Source organism: Lissotriton vulgaris, chromosome 1_1 (assembly GCF_964263255.1).
Source record: "Lissotriton vulgaris chromosome 1_1, aLisVul1.2, whole genome shotgun sequence".
Lineage (NCBI taxonomy): Eukaryota > Metazoa > Chordata > Amphibia > Caudata > Salamandridae > Lissotriton > Lissotriton vulgaris.
Genome location: NC_141685.1, coordinates 1,326,336,590 through 1,326,355,824, shown reverse-complemented (window position 1 = coordinate 1,326,355,824; position 19,235 = coordinate 1,326,336,590). Strand labels below are relative to the sequence as shown.

The following is a 19,235-nucleotide window of genomic DNA, read 5'->3' as shown; positions in this document are numbered from 1 at the left end:
TGTTTTATTGGTTCAGATGCTCTGTCCATTACCACCCCCATTTGTACCGCTTTGTTCGCCATAAGTTGGCAGGGTATGCTCAGACGTGAGTCCCTTGCTCACTTTGCCACTGGATTCAAGCAAGCCTGGCTGAAGACGGCTGTACTGCCAGAAACCGGTCCTAGGACGCTTGTTTCCGGTTCAGGGAAGGCATGGCTTGGCAGTTCGGGCTGGACTGTTCCCATGAGGCACAGGGTCAGACTGATTTGTATATGGCCATGTCTGAACTGAGGTGGCAGAGTGGACTAAAGATTGGTGATGGATCAAACCCAGATCTGTTGACTGGGTTTGAAAGTTTGATTGGTTCAGATGCCCTGTCCATCACCACCCCCTTTTGTACCACTTTGTTCGCCATAAATTGGCAGGGTATGCTCAGACGTGAGTCCCTTGCTCACTTTGCCACTGGATTCAAGCAAGCCTGGCTGAAGACGGCTGTACTGCCAGAAACCGGTCCTAGGACGCTTGTTTCCGGTTCAGGGAAGGCATGGCTTGGCAGTTCGGGCTGGACTGTTCCCATGAGGCCCAGGGTCAGACTGATTTGCATATGGGCATGTCTGAACTGGGGTGGCAGAGTGGGCTAAAGAACGGAGATGGATCAAACCCAGATCTGTTGACTGAGTGTGAGTGTTTCATTGGTTCAGATGCTCTGTCCATCACCACCCCCTTTTGTACCTATCTGATAAAACGGCTTTTTATTCCTGTCATAACCCTTATCTTCCGAGCTCCTATACAAGTGTTTACATTGGGAAGGCAGGATAATTACTTTCATTACTGATCCTGGAGCACCGCATTGTATAAGTATTCCAGGGGTCGTCGGCACAACCTTTGTTCAACCTTGAAAATCGTTTTCAAGAGTTTTTTATTCAAAATATGTGATGTTGGGACTGCTCCAAAAATATTCACCTGAGAGTACCGGACTGAGAATCCTGTTTGCACTTTCTGCAGCTATTCATCACTGTCAGGGTAAACTAGACTCTTCTCCGAATTCTACTAACTCGTGGTGCATATTACTTCACACTGCCTTGTAGCTCGTGTCCCAAGGCTTCTGAATATGGAAATACGCTTGCAGTGTTCACTGCTTGCCTTTTGAATACTGCTGCTACTCGTGCGCCTGCGCCAGTCATGCAAGTATTGCTTAGCCTTTCCAGCGGCAACCACGTGTGGTTAAGTGTGTTATTTATTGCTGCACCATGCTCTGTAACACTGCGAAGTGCAACCACAAGGCAGGGCCAAACAGTCCGATATGTGAGCTCATTCCTCCCCACAATGTGTCCTATTGCCCATAAAATGCAAAATAAGGTGTAATAACACAACACCTGATTAATAGAGTTCTCAACTCTTCTACTGGCAGAATGAAAGCAGAATGAACAAAACAGACTGGCCCCATAGGGCTGTCCCCCAGGGCAGGGGAGAGAAGTTGGTGTGATTGACTGTGTGTGGTTCCTCGCTTAAGTCAGAGCCGGGAGCCTTCCTGCAGAGTCCCAGGGTTGTTCACTTCAAAACCTCTGAGTGTTTAGTCCTCAAAACGTGACCGACGAGAATCATTCAAGCAGTCAGCTGTGGACAGTATTGTGTGATGCATGTTGTGGCATATATCCTCCCAACAACTAACCGGGCATAGGAATCTGTTGTCCTGTGCGTTGCTGTTGTGTTTTGTGTTACTATTGTGTTCTGTGTGATTTCCTGTGTATTACGGTTGTGCTCTGTGTAAGGTCCTGTGTGTTACTGTTGTGTTCTGTGTGATGTCCTGTGTGTTACAGGTGTGTTCTGTGTGTTTCTGTTTCGGACCTGTACGCCTCACTACTTTCAGATCTCACCAGCCGCCACTGCACAATTGCTATTTGAATTAAGTTCCAAGAGACAAATGGAGTGAATGATGTCATGACTATTTTGTTGCCTCAAACTACTGGAGAACCTACTTGTTCCTCTTTAATTTTCTTCTCTCTACAGGTCTTTGGGGCTTGGTCAATAATGCTGGAATTGGAATCCCAATGGGTCCGAATGAGTGGCTGACCTTGGACGACTTCACGCTGGTGATAAATGTGAATCTAATCGGGATGATTGATGTTACTCTTAGCCTACTTGCCCTTGTGAGGAAGGCTCAAGGGAGGATTGTCAATGTGTCTAGTGTAACCGGCAGGGTGCCCGTAATCGGAGGAGGGTACTCGATTTCCAAATCTGGAGTTGAAGCTTTCTCAGACAGCCTGAGGTGAGTATCTTGGTTGCAATTTATCATAAGTTCAATTTTGCCACACTTAAGCCCTGACTTTGCCTTGTCACATAAATATGATCTTCCTAAATGTAAGTATGACAGACGACTGCCAATCCATTAAATAGAGCTGGCCTAATGAATGTATGAATAGACTTCTGCTGCTTACCCACTCACCTCAATAGGGTCCGATCCCCTTCTTATTATTGTGAATATATACCACAGATGTAGGCCAACCTCAGTAGAATATGGGGGGACAGAGCGAGAGATGCATTCAGACAATACAGGAATGGCTCCTAGTATACGTCAGAACAGGGTAGTTGAGGGCTGTTGAGAATAAAGCCGCCATAAGAGAAAATAAAGATTTCTGTAACATAAAACAGAATTTAAAGAGTCATAAACAACCTCACATATGTAAACATACTCTTGGTAATCGCCAGCTTTCCCTGCCGGTACATCTGGAGACTGGGGAGGTAGCAAGACACGGTACCTACAGGCCAGCAACATGAGAAGCCATTAATGCGGTACTCCAATTCTCAAGGACGCGGGGTGAGGACAGAAAGCTAAACTGGAAAACCCAAAGGGAGGAGGTTACAAATCAGTGGTGAGATGCTCATACAGTTGAACAAACTAGAATGAAAAAGAAGAGCTGTGAGATACATCAAAGTTGCCTACTGCTGCATTCAGTACCCCGAAAGTCCTTCCCCATCCCCCTGATCAGCAGCAGTTCGGTTTCAGACCTTTTTATCGTGAGGCAGATGCCACAGCCCTCTCCCCACAAATGCAAGGTTGGAAGATGGTGTACTATATACTGAAGTAATCAAATGAAGTGCCCTTCTACCCTCTCTTTTAAGAGTTTTGAGTATCTCGTTCTCTAACCGTATCCTCGCCCTGACAGTAGCTTTGGCAGTTCAGTCATAGATCATGGGATGTGGAAGTCGGAACGAAGGCAAGTAAGTTTGAAAGTTTTATTGCACTCTTGGTTACAAAGAATATTTTGGTTTATACAGTAAAACGTAAATCCAAGTTAAAACAGCTCAAACTCACTTCATAGTTTCCTGTGGCACAAAAGTCTAAACCACTAAGTGCTTGGGGCAAACATAAGGTTCTCTGTGCGCATTAAGTGCCAACTAATGGGTCCTACATGGAATGGTCAATAGAAAATACATATTAAATTGTTAGCAGGTGTTATAAGGGGGTGCGAGTTTCTGTCCCTACTGTATGAGTAGTGGGATGTTACTGTCAAAGTGTGCTACTAAGGACGAATTGTGCTGCATGGACAGCCTGTTGACACCCCATGTGGAAGTAGTATGATACACAACACCCACATATAAAGAGTGCAGTGCGGCAATATGAGAAAGACAGCACGCACTCCTAAGCTTCTGTGGTTTGACATACTAAGAAATATCTGACTTTAATATGGCTCTCATCAATTCCTAACAGTAGATTTATCGAACTCAGGTGACAAATAACACCCACATTTTACCTTAACATAATTTATAAAAACAAACGATTCACCTAAAATTCTGAAGGCTTGAGATAAAAAGTAAGAGCACCCCATAATTCAGCAACCTGAGAAATTCCCTTTAGCAGAAATAACGTCAAGTGAATGTGTTCTGCAAGAGTTTAGCTATCACGTCTCCTTGGAGGAATTATGCCCTCTTCCTTTTTTCAAAACAGCCTATTGTTGGGGATCTTTCAGGGCATTTGTTTACACATAGCTCTCTTTAGGGTTTGACCCAGCTGGAATGTTGAGACCAAACCATGTGGAGAGAAGGGGTGACTAGCCTTGTGTGCAGCTCTACCTGCAGTGCACGGGCTTCCATATCTGGGAAATCCTCCAGCACCCTACATAGAATTGGTTCTTAATTCCTCCTTAGGAAACTAAAGCTCTATCAGCCTTTGTTAAAGGTGCCACCTCCAAATTGAAATCCTGACCCTCATCAGAACAGCCAAGAGATCGTCCTTCAAAGCCAGACTGGACAACAACGCACACAACAGCAAATAACTTTTCAACATAGTAAAGGAACTCTCTATCCCGAGCGCCAACACCAACGATATCCCACCCTCGCAAGATCTGTGCGACTCACTGGCCACCTTCTTCCATCGCAAGATCGCCGATATCCACAACAGCTTCAACTCCTCTTCCGCCCCGACCACAACAAACCACACCCCGAAAGCCACCTGCACCAACCAGTTGACTTCCTGGTCCCACGTCAACGACGAAGAGACACGCAAGGTCATGAACTCCATCCACTTAGGATCTCCGTCAGACCCATGCCCACACCACGTTTTAAACAAAGCCGACACAACCATCGCACTCCAATTGCAAAAGATCAACAACATCTCCTTCGACACAGCGAAATTCCCGGAAAGCTGGAAACACGCTGACATCAACGCCCTCCTCAAGAAGCCCAAGGCGGTCCCCAAAGACCTCAAGAACTTCGGGCCCATCTCCCTGCTCCCCTTCCCGGCAAAGGTCATCGAAAAAATCGCCAACATGCAGGACAACAACATCCTAGACCCATCTCAGTCCGGATTCAGACGAGACCACAGCACCGAGACTGCCCTAATCGCCACCACAGACGACATCAGGCGCCAGCTAGACAACGGCCAAACCTCAGCCCACATCCTCCTGGACCGGTCAGCCGCTTTCGACACAGTCTGCCACTGCACACTAAGAACACGCTTCCAAGAAGCCGGTATCCAGAAGAAGACCCTCTACTGGACCACGTCCTTCCTCTCCGGCAAAACCCAGAGAGTCTTCCTCCCGCCCTTCCGATCCGAAGCCACCGACATCATCTGCGGCGGACCCCAGGGCTCTTCCCTCAGCCCTACCCTGTTCAATATCTCCATGGCCCCCCTCCCACAAGTGGACTGCCAGCACGACCTGAACATCATCTCCTACGCCGACGACACCCAGCTCATCCTCTCCCTCACCAAGGATCTGCACACCGCCAAAACCAACCTCCACGAGGGAATGAAAGCCGTTGCCGAGTGGATGAGGAGCAACCGTTTGAAACTAAACTCGGACAAGACGGGGATCCTCATCTGAGGTCCAACCCCCTCCACGTGGGACGACTCCTGGTGGCCGACCTCACTAGGAGCAGCTCCAACACCCACGGAACAGGCACGCAACCTAGGATTCATCCTTGACTCTGCCCTCCCATGTCGAAACAGGTCAACGCCATCTCCTCCTCCTGCTACAACACCCACCGCATGCTTCGCAGGATCTACAAGTGGATCCTGACCGAAACAAGAAGAGCAGTGAAGCAAGCCCTCGTCAGCAGCAGACTGGACTACGGCAACTCACTCTACGGAGGAATCCCAGGCAAACACCTGCTTCGACTGCAACGCATCCAGAACGCCTCTGCCCTTCTGATCCTCAAAAAACCTGCACTGGCTCCCTGTCAACAAGAGGATCACCTTCAAACTCCTCACCCACGCACACAAAGCATTCCACAACACCGGACCAGCCTTCCTGAACAACGGACTCAACCTACACCCCCGCCCGCCAGCTCCGCTCTGCCAGCCTCGCCCTTGCCGCCATCCCGCGCATCCAACGAATGACCTCCGGCCACAGATCCTTCTCCTTCCTCACCGCCAAAACCTTGAACACCCTCCCCACCCACATACGACAGACCCAAGACCTGCTCACCTTCAGAAGGATCCTCAAGCTCAAGACCTGGCTCTTTGAGCAGTGGCAGCACCCTGCCCCCCCCCCCCCCCCACCCAGCGCCTTGAGACCCTCATGGGTAAGTAGCGCGCTTTACAAATTCTCTGATTGATTGATTCAACAGAACATGTAGTTAGAGCATCGACCTTCTCAATCCCCCCCAAAAAAGATCAAATCTGTTCCATTGTGCAGCTGAAATATTTATGATCATCTTGCCTTCAATTGAATCTTGAATCCTGACAGTTCCCACTACATAACCTGAATGTCTTGTCATGAACTATACTTAACAAAGAAGGGTGGTAGAGTATAAATTAGGATTCCTACTCCACGGGCACTGATAAATAAACAAGAAGAATCCTACTACCTGTGTGAAAAGGGGAAAAGAGGGGGGGACACTCAGTGTTGTGTAAAATACCCCTCACACACCAACAGGCCCCTTGGTGTCATGCTTCATCATTGGGGTCTTCGCACCCCGCTAAGGGGATGCGGCACGCTTCGACCTGCGACTACGCGGGAGCGTTGACAAATCAGACTATGTGTGGTGTGTGTTGAGTGCAAGTGAAGGGATTGGATGTGAGTGGGAGGTGTAGTGATAAGTTAAAAAGTAACTGGCTAGTGGGTAAAAAGAAAAAACTTTATTCAGTACCCCTGGCTGGTGCTGTTAAAAAATGTGCAAAGGAACGAGGTTTTCTGTCTTAATTAGGGACAGAACCTCTGGTGTGCGTCGACATGTTTCGGTACGGGTGTACCTTCTTCAGGACGGGGCACAACTCCCAACCCTACTCACGTTTTTCTAAGAAAAATGGGTTCTGTTTTATTTAAAAAAAGTGATTACACTCGTTAAAGACGGCTACAATGTGCCTACAGCGGTTCTCTGGTACATGTAATTACATGTCCTGAAAAAAGAAAAAAACCATTAGGTTTGGTTACCATATAGGGTTGGCTCAGACAGGTGCAGTCACCTGGAGCCCCAAACAGTTCATTAAACCTGTAAAGGAAAAAAGACATACAAAACATATAACCCACACAAACATGTAAGGTACACTAAGGGTTTTTGTTTTCTGTGTTTGTTTTCAGACATACTTGTGGTCTTAGTTGACTACTGCCTCATGAGCAAATCCTGGACATCAAGGTAGGTAGGTGGATCCACAATCTATGAGGATAGAGGAGTGGAATCAGTGCTGTTGTATTTACTCACTTTTTAACTCCATCATTTTGCACCTACAGAGGTCCGATTCCGTTTAGACAAATACTCACGAAATCCGCCTGTAATGGCCTCCTTCTACCACCCTGTGCTGCTCCGCCGTGAATGGAGTATGGATGAGCTTGGCGGTATATAAAGGGGATTAAGGTATATTTTCATTGGTTAATAGGCGGAAACGGCAAATGACCATGTATGGAGGATACCTGTGTAGCCACCCCCTCCACGTATGTGGTCTAGTCGCATGTAACATGTAAACCTCTGTAATTCGTTCATTACCGGGATTCGGTATGACCAAATAAGGGCTTTCCGTTCGTTATCCACTCACAGGCTATTACCGTAGCTGGCGCTGGTCCGGCGCTCATGCGATGCAGATGTCGCGTTGTTGTCTGCCTTTCGCGCATGCGCAATGCCGGTTCTACGGTACTCACTCGCGCATGCGCACAGGCCGGAACTCGACCAAGTGTGCACGATAATGTCAGTGGATCGGCGCTGGTTCCTCATGATGATTTCTCTTTATTTTGCCGTGATTCATCTTCATTTTTGGTGCATTTGGTCGATGATTATCAGACACTTTGATCGATAAACCGGGGCATTGGTTTCAGTTTAAAAAAACGCAGTGTCTGCTGTTGGTTTTCCACGATTCTGTGCAGATGCATTCAACACTGAGATGAAATAATATTAATACATGGGGTGTTACATGTGATGGCTCAACGGTTTTAGTGTTGATGGCTAGAGGGTAGGCATTATCAGGTTTACAATTACTGGTCTTCTCCTGTTATGTGGTTAATCAGGAGACTTGGCTCCATGGTATGTCATCATTGAGTCCTGTAATATGAGTTGCCAGGCGGAACACCCAACGTTGTTCCTTTTGGAACAGGCCTGCTTCCGAGGGCAACCGTTCTATGACAGTCCAGCGTAGATCATTGATGCAGTGCTGGTGTGTCAAAAAATGCGATGCCATCTTGGTTGTTTTTTTCTTGCAGCGAATGTTGCTTTTGTGTTCCCCTATCCTTATTTTGATGGGTCGGGTGGTCATGCCCACATATTCCAATCCACATGGGCAATTTATTAGGTAGATCACATTCTTTGTATTGCAGTTTGAAAATTGGCGTTGCTCCCATGTCGTGCCATTTCTGAAGGTTAGATTTCTGCTTTTCTGGGTTTGATGACAGCAACTGCAATCTCCACATGGGAAATGACCCTGTATGCCAGTTACATTGCGTCTTGCTGTTTGATTTTCTTGTGGTCTAGTGTGGACCACTATGTCCTTTATGTTTTTGCCCCTTCGATGTGCATACATCGGTTTCTCAAAGCTTAAGTCTCCACAATTCAATATACCCCAGTGTTTATCAATGACCCTTGACACCTGGTTCGATATGGTGGAGTAGGTTGTCACACAGATCGGTCTTTTATGTGTTTCTTTTTCGTGGAGATTTTCTTGTATGAGTGCCTCCCTGTGATTGTTTTTTGCGCGCTTCATCGCTTTCTCGATAGTTCTGGTGGGATACTGCCTCTGCATTAGTTTAGTCTTTAGGTCTTTCGCTTGTCGGCACTCATACAAGAAAATCTCCACGAAAAAGAAACACATAAAAGACCGATCTGTGTGACAACCTACTCCACCATATCGAACCAGGTGTCAAGGGTCATTGATAAACACTGGGGTATATTGAATTGTGGAGACTTAAGCTTTGAGAAACCGATGTATGCACATCGAAGGGGCAAAAACATAAAGGACATAGTGGTCCACACTAGACCACAAGAAAATCAAACAGCAAGACGCAATGTAACTGGCATACAGGGTCATTTCCCATGTGGAGATTGCAGTTGCTGTCATCAAACCCAGAAAAGCAGAAATCTAACCTTCAGAAATGGCACGACATGGGAGCAACGCCAATTTTCAAACTGCAATACAAAGAATGTGATCTACCTAATAAATTGCCCATGTGGATTGGAATATGTGGGCATGACCACCCGACCCATCAAAATAAGGATAGGGGAACACAAAAGCAACATTCGCTGCAAGAAAAAAACAACCAAGATGGCATCGCATTTTTTGACACACCAGCACTGCATCAATGATCTACGCTGGACTGTCATAGAACGGTTGCCCTCGGAAGCAGGCCTGTTCCAAAAGGAACAACGTTGGGTGTTCCGCCTGGCAACTCATATTACAGGACTCAATGATGACATACCATGGAGCCAAGTCTTCTGATTAACCACATAACAGGAGAAGACCAGTAATTGTAAACCTGATAATGCCTACCCTCTAGCCATCAACACTAAAACCGTTGAGCCATCACATGTAACACCCCATGTATTAATATTATTTCATCTCAGTGTTGAATGCATCTGCACAGAATCGTGGAAAACCAACAGCAGACACTGCGTTTTTTTAAACTGAAACCAATGCCCCGGTTTATCGATCAAAGTGTCTGATAATCATCGACCAAATGCACCAAAAATGAAGATGAATCACGGCAAAATAAAGAGAAATCATCATGAGGAACCAGCGCCGATCCACTGACATTATCGTGCACACTTGGTCGAGTTCCGGCCTGTGCGCATGCGCGAGTGAGTACCGTAGAACCGGCATTGCGCATGCGCGAAAGGCAGACAACAACGCGACATCTGCATCGCATGAGCGCCGGACCAGCGCCAGCTACGGTAATAGCCTGTGAGTGGATAACGAACGGAAAGCCCTTATTTGGTCATACCGAATTCCGGTAATGAACGAATTACAGAGGTTTACATGTTACATGCGACTAGACCACATACGTGGAGGGGGTGGCTACACAGGTATCCTCCATACATGGTCATTTGCCGTTTCCGCCTATTAACCAATGAAAATATACCTTAATCCCCTTTATATACCGCCAAGCTCATCCATACTCCATTCACGGCGGAGCAGCACAGGGTGGTAGAAGGAGGCCATTACAGGCGGATTTCGTGAGTATTTGTCTAAACGGAATCGGACCTCTGTAGGTGCAAAATGATGGAGTTAAAAAGTGAGTAAATACAACAGCACTGATTCCACTCCTCTATCCTCATAGATTGTGGATCCACCTACCTACCTTGATGTCCAGGATTTGCTCATGAGGCAGTAGTCAACTAAGACCACAAGTATGTCTGAAAACAAACACAGAAAACAAAAACCCTTAGTGTACCTTACATGTTTGTGTGGGTTATATGTTTTGTATGTCTTTTTTCCTTTACAGGTTTAATGAACTGTTTGGGGCTCCAGGTGACTGCACCTGTCTGAGCCAACCCTATATGGTAACCAAACCTAATGGTTTTTTTCTTTTTTCAGGACATGTAATTACATGTACCAGAGAACCGCTGTAGGCACATTGTAGCCGTCTTTAACGAGTGTAATCACTTTTTTTAAATAAAACAGAACCCATTTTTCTTAGAAAAACGTGAGTAGGGTTGGGAGTTGTGCCCCGTCCTGAAGAAGGTACACCCGTACCGAAACATGTCGACGCACACCAGAGGTTCTGTCCCTAATTAAGACAGAAAACCTCGTTCCTTTGCACATTTTTTAACAGCACCAGCCAGGGGTACTGAATAAAGTTTTTTCTTTTTACCCACTAGCCAGTTACTTTTTAACTTATCACTACACCTCCCACTCACATCCAATCCCTTCACTTGCACTCAACACACACCACACATAGTCTGATTTGTCAACGCTCCCGCGTAGTCGCAGGTCGAAGCGTGCCGCATCCCCTTAGCGGGGTGCGAAGACCTCAATGATGAAGCATGACACCAAGGGGCCTGTTGGTGTGTGAGGGGTATTTTACACAACACTGAGTGTCCCCCCCTCTTTTCCCCTTTTCACACAGGTAGTAGGATTCTTCTTGTTTATTTGTCTTGTCATGAAACCATGAAGACAATAGCCGGCTACTGTATCCAGAACAAGCACTTAGCAGTGGGTGATTCCAAAGCAGCCCTGATGTTCACCAGGGTGAAATCTTCCAGTAGTTATAGCCATGTCTGCTGCTTGCAGCCCCTTTATCAAAGCACATCTCTTTGGCCCTCATGCTTGGCCCGTATACAAACACAAAATCCCACCTTTGCACTGCTTTCGCACACCTGCAACCAATGTCTAACTACTCTCCTATCCTCTGTCCTAAATTCCTTGCTTCGCATCCTCTCATTACAACCTCCTTCACGCCCTCCATCTGCGATATGCTGCAATACTTTCTACAGCCCCCCTCAAACAACACATTTCAATCAGAATCAGAATGGACTTTATTCAATCTAATTAAATAGACCATAAAGGTACAATAAGAAAAAAAGAAATACATAGAAGTGCAATGAATATCCAGATATGTCTAGAGCAATGCATAATAAAAGCAATACAAGTAAAAACACTGCTAAACTTTGACATGCTTAAAAGTATGACATCAGAGTTGAAAACAGTACATATTCAAGTTCAAATCATGAGTAAAAGACAGAGAACAAAAGCCTCAATGAAGGGTCCGCTATGTGCTCCTACCAACAAAATGGCCAGTTCTGAATGTCTAGGCTTCCCTTAGAAGAGTGCCACTACACCAGCATTACACAGCTCTTAATGCAAGCGGGATGTGGGCCAAACGTCACCAATGTGTCCACCAGACAATAGCTGGATCCGCCAACTTAGTGGGCTTAGTATGTGGGGCACATCCCAGAGGCCTATGACCAGACCAGGCCACTGCCCTATGCTAAGAGGTGAGTTTAAGGCGTCAAATAATGAAGGTGCTTAGACAGTTCAATAGATAAGAAATTTGGTAACATGTGGAGAGGACTGTCTCTGGTCTAACCTTAGATCTAAGAAAGTGCAGAATCAATGTCAGAATCCCTTCAAAAGAAGGGTCCCTATCCACAAGTGCAATAATGAAAACTTGGCATGTGAAGGAAAGTCGACTCTGTGGTCCAGCATGGCAGTGGCGTAGCAGGAGGGGGGCAGGGTTGGCCCGCCCCTGCTGCGGGCAGCATGAGTTTTGGGATTGGAGGAAATTTACAGAGTGAGATTTATGAACTGCTAAATTTGATATATGGGTTGATGTCAATGATATGTTTTAGAAAATCAGCTAGCTGACTTGTACAGATGCTACATATTTATGAGGTTCCAGATCACTTTGGTGGTACTGTGCAGAAAATTTGAAACTCCACTAGAGGTTTGATGGCGACAGGGGTTGAGGCTTCAGTACCGAACAACACTAAATCAGCCATGGGATCTCTAAAAAAGAAAGATGGATGACCTGGGTACTGTTTGCCTTTTTGCAGACAAGACCTGCCTTCTTTTGGAGTGAAAGTTTCCATCATCGAGCCTGGGGCTTTCCAAACGAATGTAATATTCAGAGGAGCCCTCAAGGCGAGCCTGGACAGGATTTGGAACCGGCTCCCATCCGAGGTGAAGAAGAGCTATGGAGAGACCTCCTTGAAAAACTGTGAGTTCTCTGCTCTTCTATGTAATGTGTGTTCGGACATCATTTGAAGAAGCCTGAGAACATTCCAGGCGCGGTGCATAAGTGTCAATGAGTGTTAATGATGCTGTTTGTTCGAATGCCTTCATCCATCTTCTCCTTACAAGCTTTTCTCTCAGATTCCCGTTCTCTTATAGCTATCATTTGTCAACTCCACACTGTCTTTCCACTCTTTCTCTTATCTTTTTCAACACCCCTGCCATTTTCATATACTTCTCTTCCAGCTTCGCCCCCACTCCTCTACTCTCAGTGTGTCCTTTTTAGGTTTCACCTGCACATCGCTTGCGCTTGTAAAATCTTTGTAATATATCTTAAAAGAGAGGTTCTTATTAGTTTCCGTTGTCAAATTACTGTGTTCATTCGCTTTTATGTGGATTTTTTTTGTTAACTTCCCCAGGCTGCACACATTTACGTTAGTTTTGCTAAAGCTTTTCACACTTTTTAATCCCCATTCACTGCCAAGATCAGATCTCTTACCACGGAAAATGAAATAGCTTCAAACAGTATGCTGGAATGCTTGCTTTCTATTACTTAGTTGTGTAAAGCAGATGCTTTAGCCTTAGAAAGTTTGTGGCATTTCCTATTCCTGCCTCACTACCTTTCTTTGCTCTTTGTAAGCATTATCGGATTCCTTTTTTTTTTTTAAACTTAATTTATTTGGTCATTATGATCAAATTCTAAATGTTGTAATAAACACTGCACGTTAACAATTAAGTTAATGTACAACAGCTTTGCTATATTTGACTAGTGGCATAACGGCTAGGGCGGTCGCCCTCAAATCTGGGGAACTGGGTTCGGGTCTTGGCAATGACAGCTGAACATCCTGGGATTCTGGGCAAATCACTTAATCTCTCCGTGCCTAACAAAATTGAATGTGTCCTCATGTAATGCAACTGATACTATGTAAAGCGCTCTGATACCCGATTCGGGTCAAGTTGGCGCTATATAAAACTCTGTAACAACAACAAACAGACTACAGCTACCTTGCAGACAACCAGGTCATGATTTGTATGGTGTGTTAGGTGCAGTAGCAATTTGCCAAAAAGTTGTCAGAACTCCTCTAAACAAATAATATTGCTATATTTGACTACTAAATAGGCATTCATAATTCTAGTTACCTTACAGTTAAAAGGGATTTGATTTGAATGGTGCAGCAGGTAAAGTGGCACCGGGGCCAACAGCTCTAGTCAACCTCCTATATCAAGATTATTGGTACATTTTAAAATGAAACAGGCTGTCACAAGTGCAGTTACCGTGCAGACAACAGGGTTATGATTCCAATGGTGCAGCAGGTGCAGTGGCACCAGGACCAAAAGCTCCAGGCACCCCAATTAAACACCTAATATTCCCACATGTTATTCCTAAACAAGCAGTCACAAGTGCAGTTACCTTGCAGATAACAGGGTTTTGATTTGAATGGCGCAGTAGCACCTGCCCCAAAAGTTGTCAGAACTACTCTAAACACATAATATTGCTTTATTTGGCTACTAAACAGGCATTCACAATTGCAGTTACCTTGCAGTTAAAAGGGACTTTATTAGAATGGTGCAGCAGGTGCACTTGGTCCATAAGCTTTAGGGAACACACTAAACCCAGATTATTGGAACATTTTACTGCTAAGCAAGACAGTCACAAGGGCATTTATCTAATAGGCAATAGTGTCATGATTTGAATGGAGCATCAGGTACAGTGGTACTATGGACTCCACTAAACACCTAATATAGCTATATCGTATTACTATGCAGGCAATCATAATTGCAGTTACCTTGCAGTTTAAAGGTACTTGATTTAAATAGTGCAGCAGGAACAGTGGCACTGGGGCCAAAAGTTTGCTTAATTGTTTTGTCCACCATAAGCGTGGAAGGGTTTACTCAGACGTGAGTCCCTTGCTCATTGCACCATCAGGATTCAAGCAAGCCGGGCCGAAGACGGCTGTAATGCCAGAAACCGGTCCCCGGAAGCTTGTTTCCGTCCAGTGAAAGAATTGGCTTGGTAGTTTGGTCTGCCCTGTTCCCATGATGCACTGGGCCAGGGACAGACTAATTTGCATATAGCCAGGTTCTGAGCTGGGATGGTGCAGTGAGCTAAAAAACTGTGTTGGATCAAGCCCTGATCTCTTGACTGGGTGAGAGTATTTTGCTTAATTCAGAAACTCTGTCCATCACTACCCCCTTTTGCTTAATTGTTTTGTGCACCATAAGCGTGGAAGGGTATACTCAGACGTGAGTCCCTTGCTCATTGCACCATCAGGATTCAAGCAAGCCGGACCGAAGACGGCTGTAATGCCAGAAACCGGTCCCCGGAACCTTGTTTCCGTCCAGTGAAAGAATTGGCTTGGTAGTTTGGTCTGCCCTGTTCCCATGATGCACTGGGCCAGGGACAGACTAATTTGCATATAGCCGGGTACTGAGCTGGGATGGTGCAGTGAGCTAAAAAACGGTGTTGGATCAAGCCCTGATCTCTTGACTGGGTGAGAGTATTCTGCTTAATTCAGAAACTCTGTCCATCACCACCCCCTTTTGCTTAATTGTTTTGTCCACCATAAGCGTGGAAGGGTATACTCAGACGTGAGTCCCTTGCTCATTGCACCATCAGGATTCAAGCAAGCCGGGCCAAAGACGGCTGTAATGCCAGAAACCGGTCCCCGGAAGCTTGTTTCCGTCCAGTGAAAGAATTGGCTTGGTAGTTTGGTCTGCCCTGTTCCCATGATGCACTGGGCCAGGGACAGACTAATTTGCATATAGCCAGGTTCTGAGCTGGGATGGTGCAGTGAGCTAAAAAACTGTGTTGGATCAAGCCCTGATCTCTTGACTGGGTGAGAGTATTTTGCTTAATTCAAAAACTCTGTCCATCACCACCCCCTTTTGCTTAATTGTTTTGTGCACCATAAGCGTGGAAGGGTATACTCAGACGTGAATCCCTTGCTCATTGCACCATCAGGATTCAAGCAAGCCGGGCCGAAGACGGCTGTAATGCCAGAAACCGGTCCCCGGAAGCTTTTTTCCGTCCAGTGAAAGAATTGGCTTGGTAGTTTGGTCTGCCCTGTTCCCATGATGCACTGGGCCAGGGACAGACTAATTTGCATATAGCCAGGTACTGAGCTGGGATGGTGCAGTGAGCTAAAAAACGGTGTTGGATCAAGCCCTGATCTCTTGACTGGGTGAGAGTATTCTGCTTAATTCAGAAACTCTGTCCATCACCACCCCCTTTTGCTTAATTGTTTTGTCCACCATAAGAGTGGAAGGGTATACTCAGACGTGAGTCCCTTGCTCATTGCACCATCAGGATTCAAGCAAGCCGGGCCGAAGACGGCTGTAATGCCAGAAACCGGTCCCCGGAAGCTTGTTTCCGTCCAGTGAAAGAATTGGCTTGGTCTGCCCTGTTCCCATGATGCACTGGGCCAGGGACAGACTCATTTGCATATAGCCAGGTTCTGAGCTGGGATGGTGCAGTGAGCTAAAAAACGGTGTTGGATCAAGCCCTGATCTCTTGACTGGGTGATAGTATTCTGCTTAATTCAGAAACTCTGTCCATCACCACCCCCTTTTGCTTAATTGTTTTGTCCACCATAAGCGTGGAAGGGTATACTCAGACGTGAGTCCCTTGCTCATTGCACCATCAGGATTCAAGCAAGCCGGGCCGAAGACGGCTGTAATGCCAGAAACCGGTCCCCGGAAGCTTGTTTCCGTCCAGTGAAAGAATTGGCTTGGTAATTTGGTCTGCCCTGTTCCCAAGATGCACTGGGCCAGGGACAGACTAATTTGCATATAGCCAGGTTCTGAGCTGGGATGGTGCAGTGAGCTAAAAAACTGTGTTGGATCAAGCCCTGATCTCTTGACTGGGTGAGAGTATTCTGCTTAATTCAGAAACTCTGTCCATCACCACACCCTTTTGCTTAATTGTTTTGTCCACCATAAGCGTGTAAGGGTATACTCAGACGTGAGTCCCTTGCTCATTGCACCATCAGGATTCAAGCAAGCCGGGCCGAAGACGGCTGTAATGCCAGAAACCGGTCCACGGAAGCTTGTTTCCGTCCAGTGAAAGAATTGGCTTGGTAGTTTGGTCTGCCCTGTTCCCATGATGCACTGGGCCAGGGACAGACTCATTTGCATATAGCCAGGTTCTGAGCTGGGATGGTGCAGTGAGCTAAAAAACGGTGTTGGATCAAGCCCTGATCTCTTGACTGGGTGAGAGTATTCTGCTTAATTCAGAAACTCTGTCCATCACCACCCCCTTTTGCTTAATTGTTTTGTCCACCATAAGCGTGGAAGGGTATACTCAGACGTGAGTCCCTTGCTCATTGCACCATCAGGATTCAAGCAAGCCGGGCCGAAGACGGCTGTAATGCCAGAAACCGGTCCCCGGAAGCTTGTTTCCGTCCAATGAAAGAATTGGCTTGGTAGTTTGGTCTGCCCTGTTCCCATGATGCACTGGGCCAGGGACAGACTAATTTGCATATTGCCAGGTTCTGAGCTGGGATGGTGCAGTAAGCTAAAAAACGGTGTTGGATCAAGCCCTGATCTCTTGACTGGGTGAGAGTATTCTGCTTAATTCAGAAACTCTGTCCATCACCACCCCCTTTTGCTTAATGATTTGAATGGAGCATCAGGTACAGTGGTACTATGGACTCCACTAAACACCTAATATAGCTATATCGTATTACTATGCAGGCAATCATAATTGCAGTTACCTTGCAGTTTAAAGGGACTTGATTTAAATAGTGCAGCAGGAACAGTGGCACTGGGGCCAAAAGTTGTCATAACTATACTAAACACCTAAAATTGCATTATTTGACATCTAAACAGGGAGTCACTATTGCAGTTATGATTTCAATAGTGCAGCAGGCGTTTTAGCACCAGGACCAAAAGCTCCAGGCACCCCATTAAACACTGATTATTGCTATATTTTACAACTAAACAAAAAGGCAGTAACAATCACTGTTCCCTCTAAGGTGCGCGCCTGGGCACACGCGCACTTATGTGCCCTGTAGCGCGCATTTAAAAATGTAGAGCGCGCACAGGCATCTGAGGACCTTCATGCCGTCCCTTTAAAAAAGGGTGCCACGCAAAAACGGTCAGATTGTGTGCCTTTTTGTAAGTAATCTTGTTAATCGCAGCGCCCATCATGTGCTGCAATTAATATGATTACTTTAACAAAGGCACACTATCTGACCTGCAGCTGTTCCATTACTGGGGTGCTCAGCTTCAGCGCAACCATTACCTTTGCAGTGTCTGTGAGGCAAGCACATCTAATGCAGCGTTGAGGAATTTGTGTGCATCCTGTTGCTCGTACCCTGCTAAATGCTGTGCATGCGTCCACACCAGATGCAATAACCTATAGGAAATGTGAGATGATCGGTGCCCAGAGTAAAACTCCTGAAAGAGTGTAGACATTTCACAAAGAAGACATGAGCTTGGGCTTTGAAGTTCACATTTGTGCCTGTCTGAAAGGAAAACGTCTTGCAGTAGTGGAGTGTGAGTAAGTGCTTGAACGATACAGTTCATAAAACACGTATTTCCAAGGTTGATCAGCCCTCGTAGACCTATGGTGCAGTTAGTGGTTATTTTTCTTCTTTTGGGATTATGTAGTAGCAATTCAAATTCTCGTTTTGTTGGCTCCCACGTTGAATATTTCTCTCCAACTCCTGTCATTGTATACTGGTAAGGAGAAACCATTGTTCGGGTGAAAGCTTGTAGTTTCCAGGCTTTCTGTAGTTCTTCTTTGGCAATTTGTTCCATGTCTTTGTCGTAAATGTAATCTTGACACATAAAGCAATATATACCCCCATATAAAAGGTCTATGGCTAAATTATGTAGTTTTGCTTTTCCGTGCTCGTGGATATGTTTCTTTGTAAAACCGCCAAAAAAGACACAGTAGAGGCAAGAGGGAAGTCTGTTCAAGTGGGCACCGCACATGTGACAATGCAAGACTTAGCCTTGCGTTTCCTGGTCCCCGGGGTGCCTGGCCCACACGAAGCACTAGTAGATGACGCGCAGGTTCTGCTTCCAGTTCTCCACCTTAAAGCTGTTCACATGGGAGCAGCTGGCCGGACACATGGCAAAAGGCACATGGGGTCCCGAGGGAGGGGAGCCTGGTAGAGAGTTCCAACACAGTCATGGATGGAGGGTGGGGTGAGGGGCTGGCAGTGACTACACAGTAGCTACAGGGTAAAGGGGAGGTCCTATGCTTGGAATAGGAAGTGCAGTCCTGCAATTTGGGCGTTGTGGTCTGATGGGATGCAGGTTTCAAGTGCAGGTATCTCTGAGAGGAATCAGTCTTGTATGTGGTGGTATTGAGAGGGAAGGTATTTGAAATGGAACATACATGAGGGTAGCAGCCGTGTTGGTTTCTTATGGAGAGGTTAGGATGAGAGCTTATGAAGCAATCTCTGGTGAGTGGTAGTGAGGGAATTCATGGAGGAGGGAATGGGTGAGTGGGCCCCCAAAAAGACTGTTGCACTATGTGCAACCAGTGCTAGGGCCTGCACTGGCTGGGAGTTAGCCCCCGAATTTCAGATCTAGTTGCGCCCCTGAGCAAGCCCCCAAAGCTGGAAGGACACTAACCTAGCTAACCTGATAGTACTGTAAAACAATGATGTTACCAATACAGCCCTGCAGCCACAGGCTGCCACAGAACTACACA

At 46.2% G+C, this 19,235-nt stretch overlaps 2 protein-coding genes and 1 pseudogene across 2 annotated transcripts in view; 2 read left to right on the top strand and 1 right to left on the bottom strand.

Annotated features, from left to right (window-relative positions):
* The window catches only part of LOC147749096 (retinol dehydrogenase 7-like), a 605,822-nt gene that overhangs the window by 134,763 nt on the left and 451,824 nt on the right, over positions 1-19,235 (top strand). The gene's annotated exons all lie outside the window — the stretch shown is intronic.
* The window catches only part of LOC147749097 (retinol dehydrogenase 7-like), a 164,734-nt gene that overhangs the window by 134,846 nt on the left and 10,653 nt on the right, over positions 1-19,235 (top strand). The window contains exons 3-4 of the mRNA XM_086966151.1: positions 1,990-2,248; positions 12,394-12,557. Of these exons, the coding sequence (XP_086822277.1) occupies positions 1,990-2,248; positions 12,394-12,557 (423 nt within the window). The remainder of the gene's footprint in view (positions 1-1,989; positions 2,249-12,393; positions 12,558-19,235) is intronic.
* Positions 13,933-18,649, bottom strand: LOC147749098 (ubiquitin carboxyl-terminal hydrolase 22-A pseudogene; annotated as a pseudogene).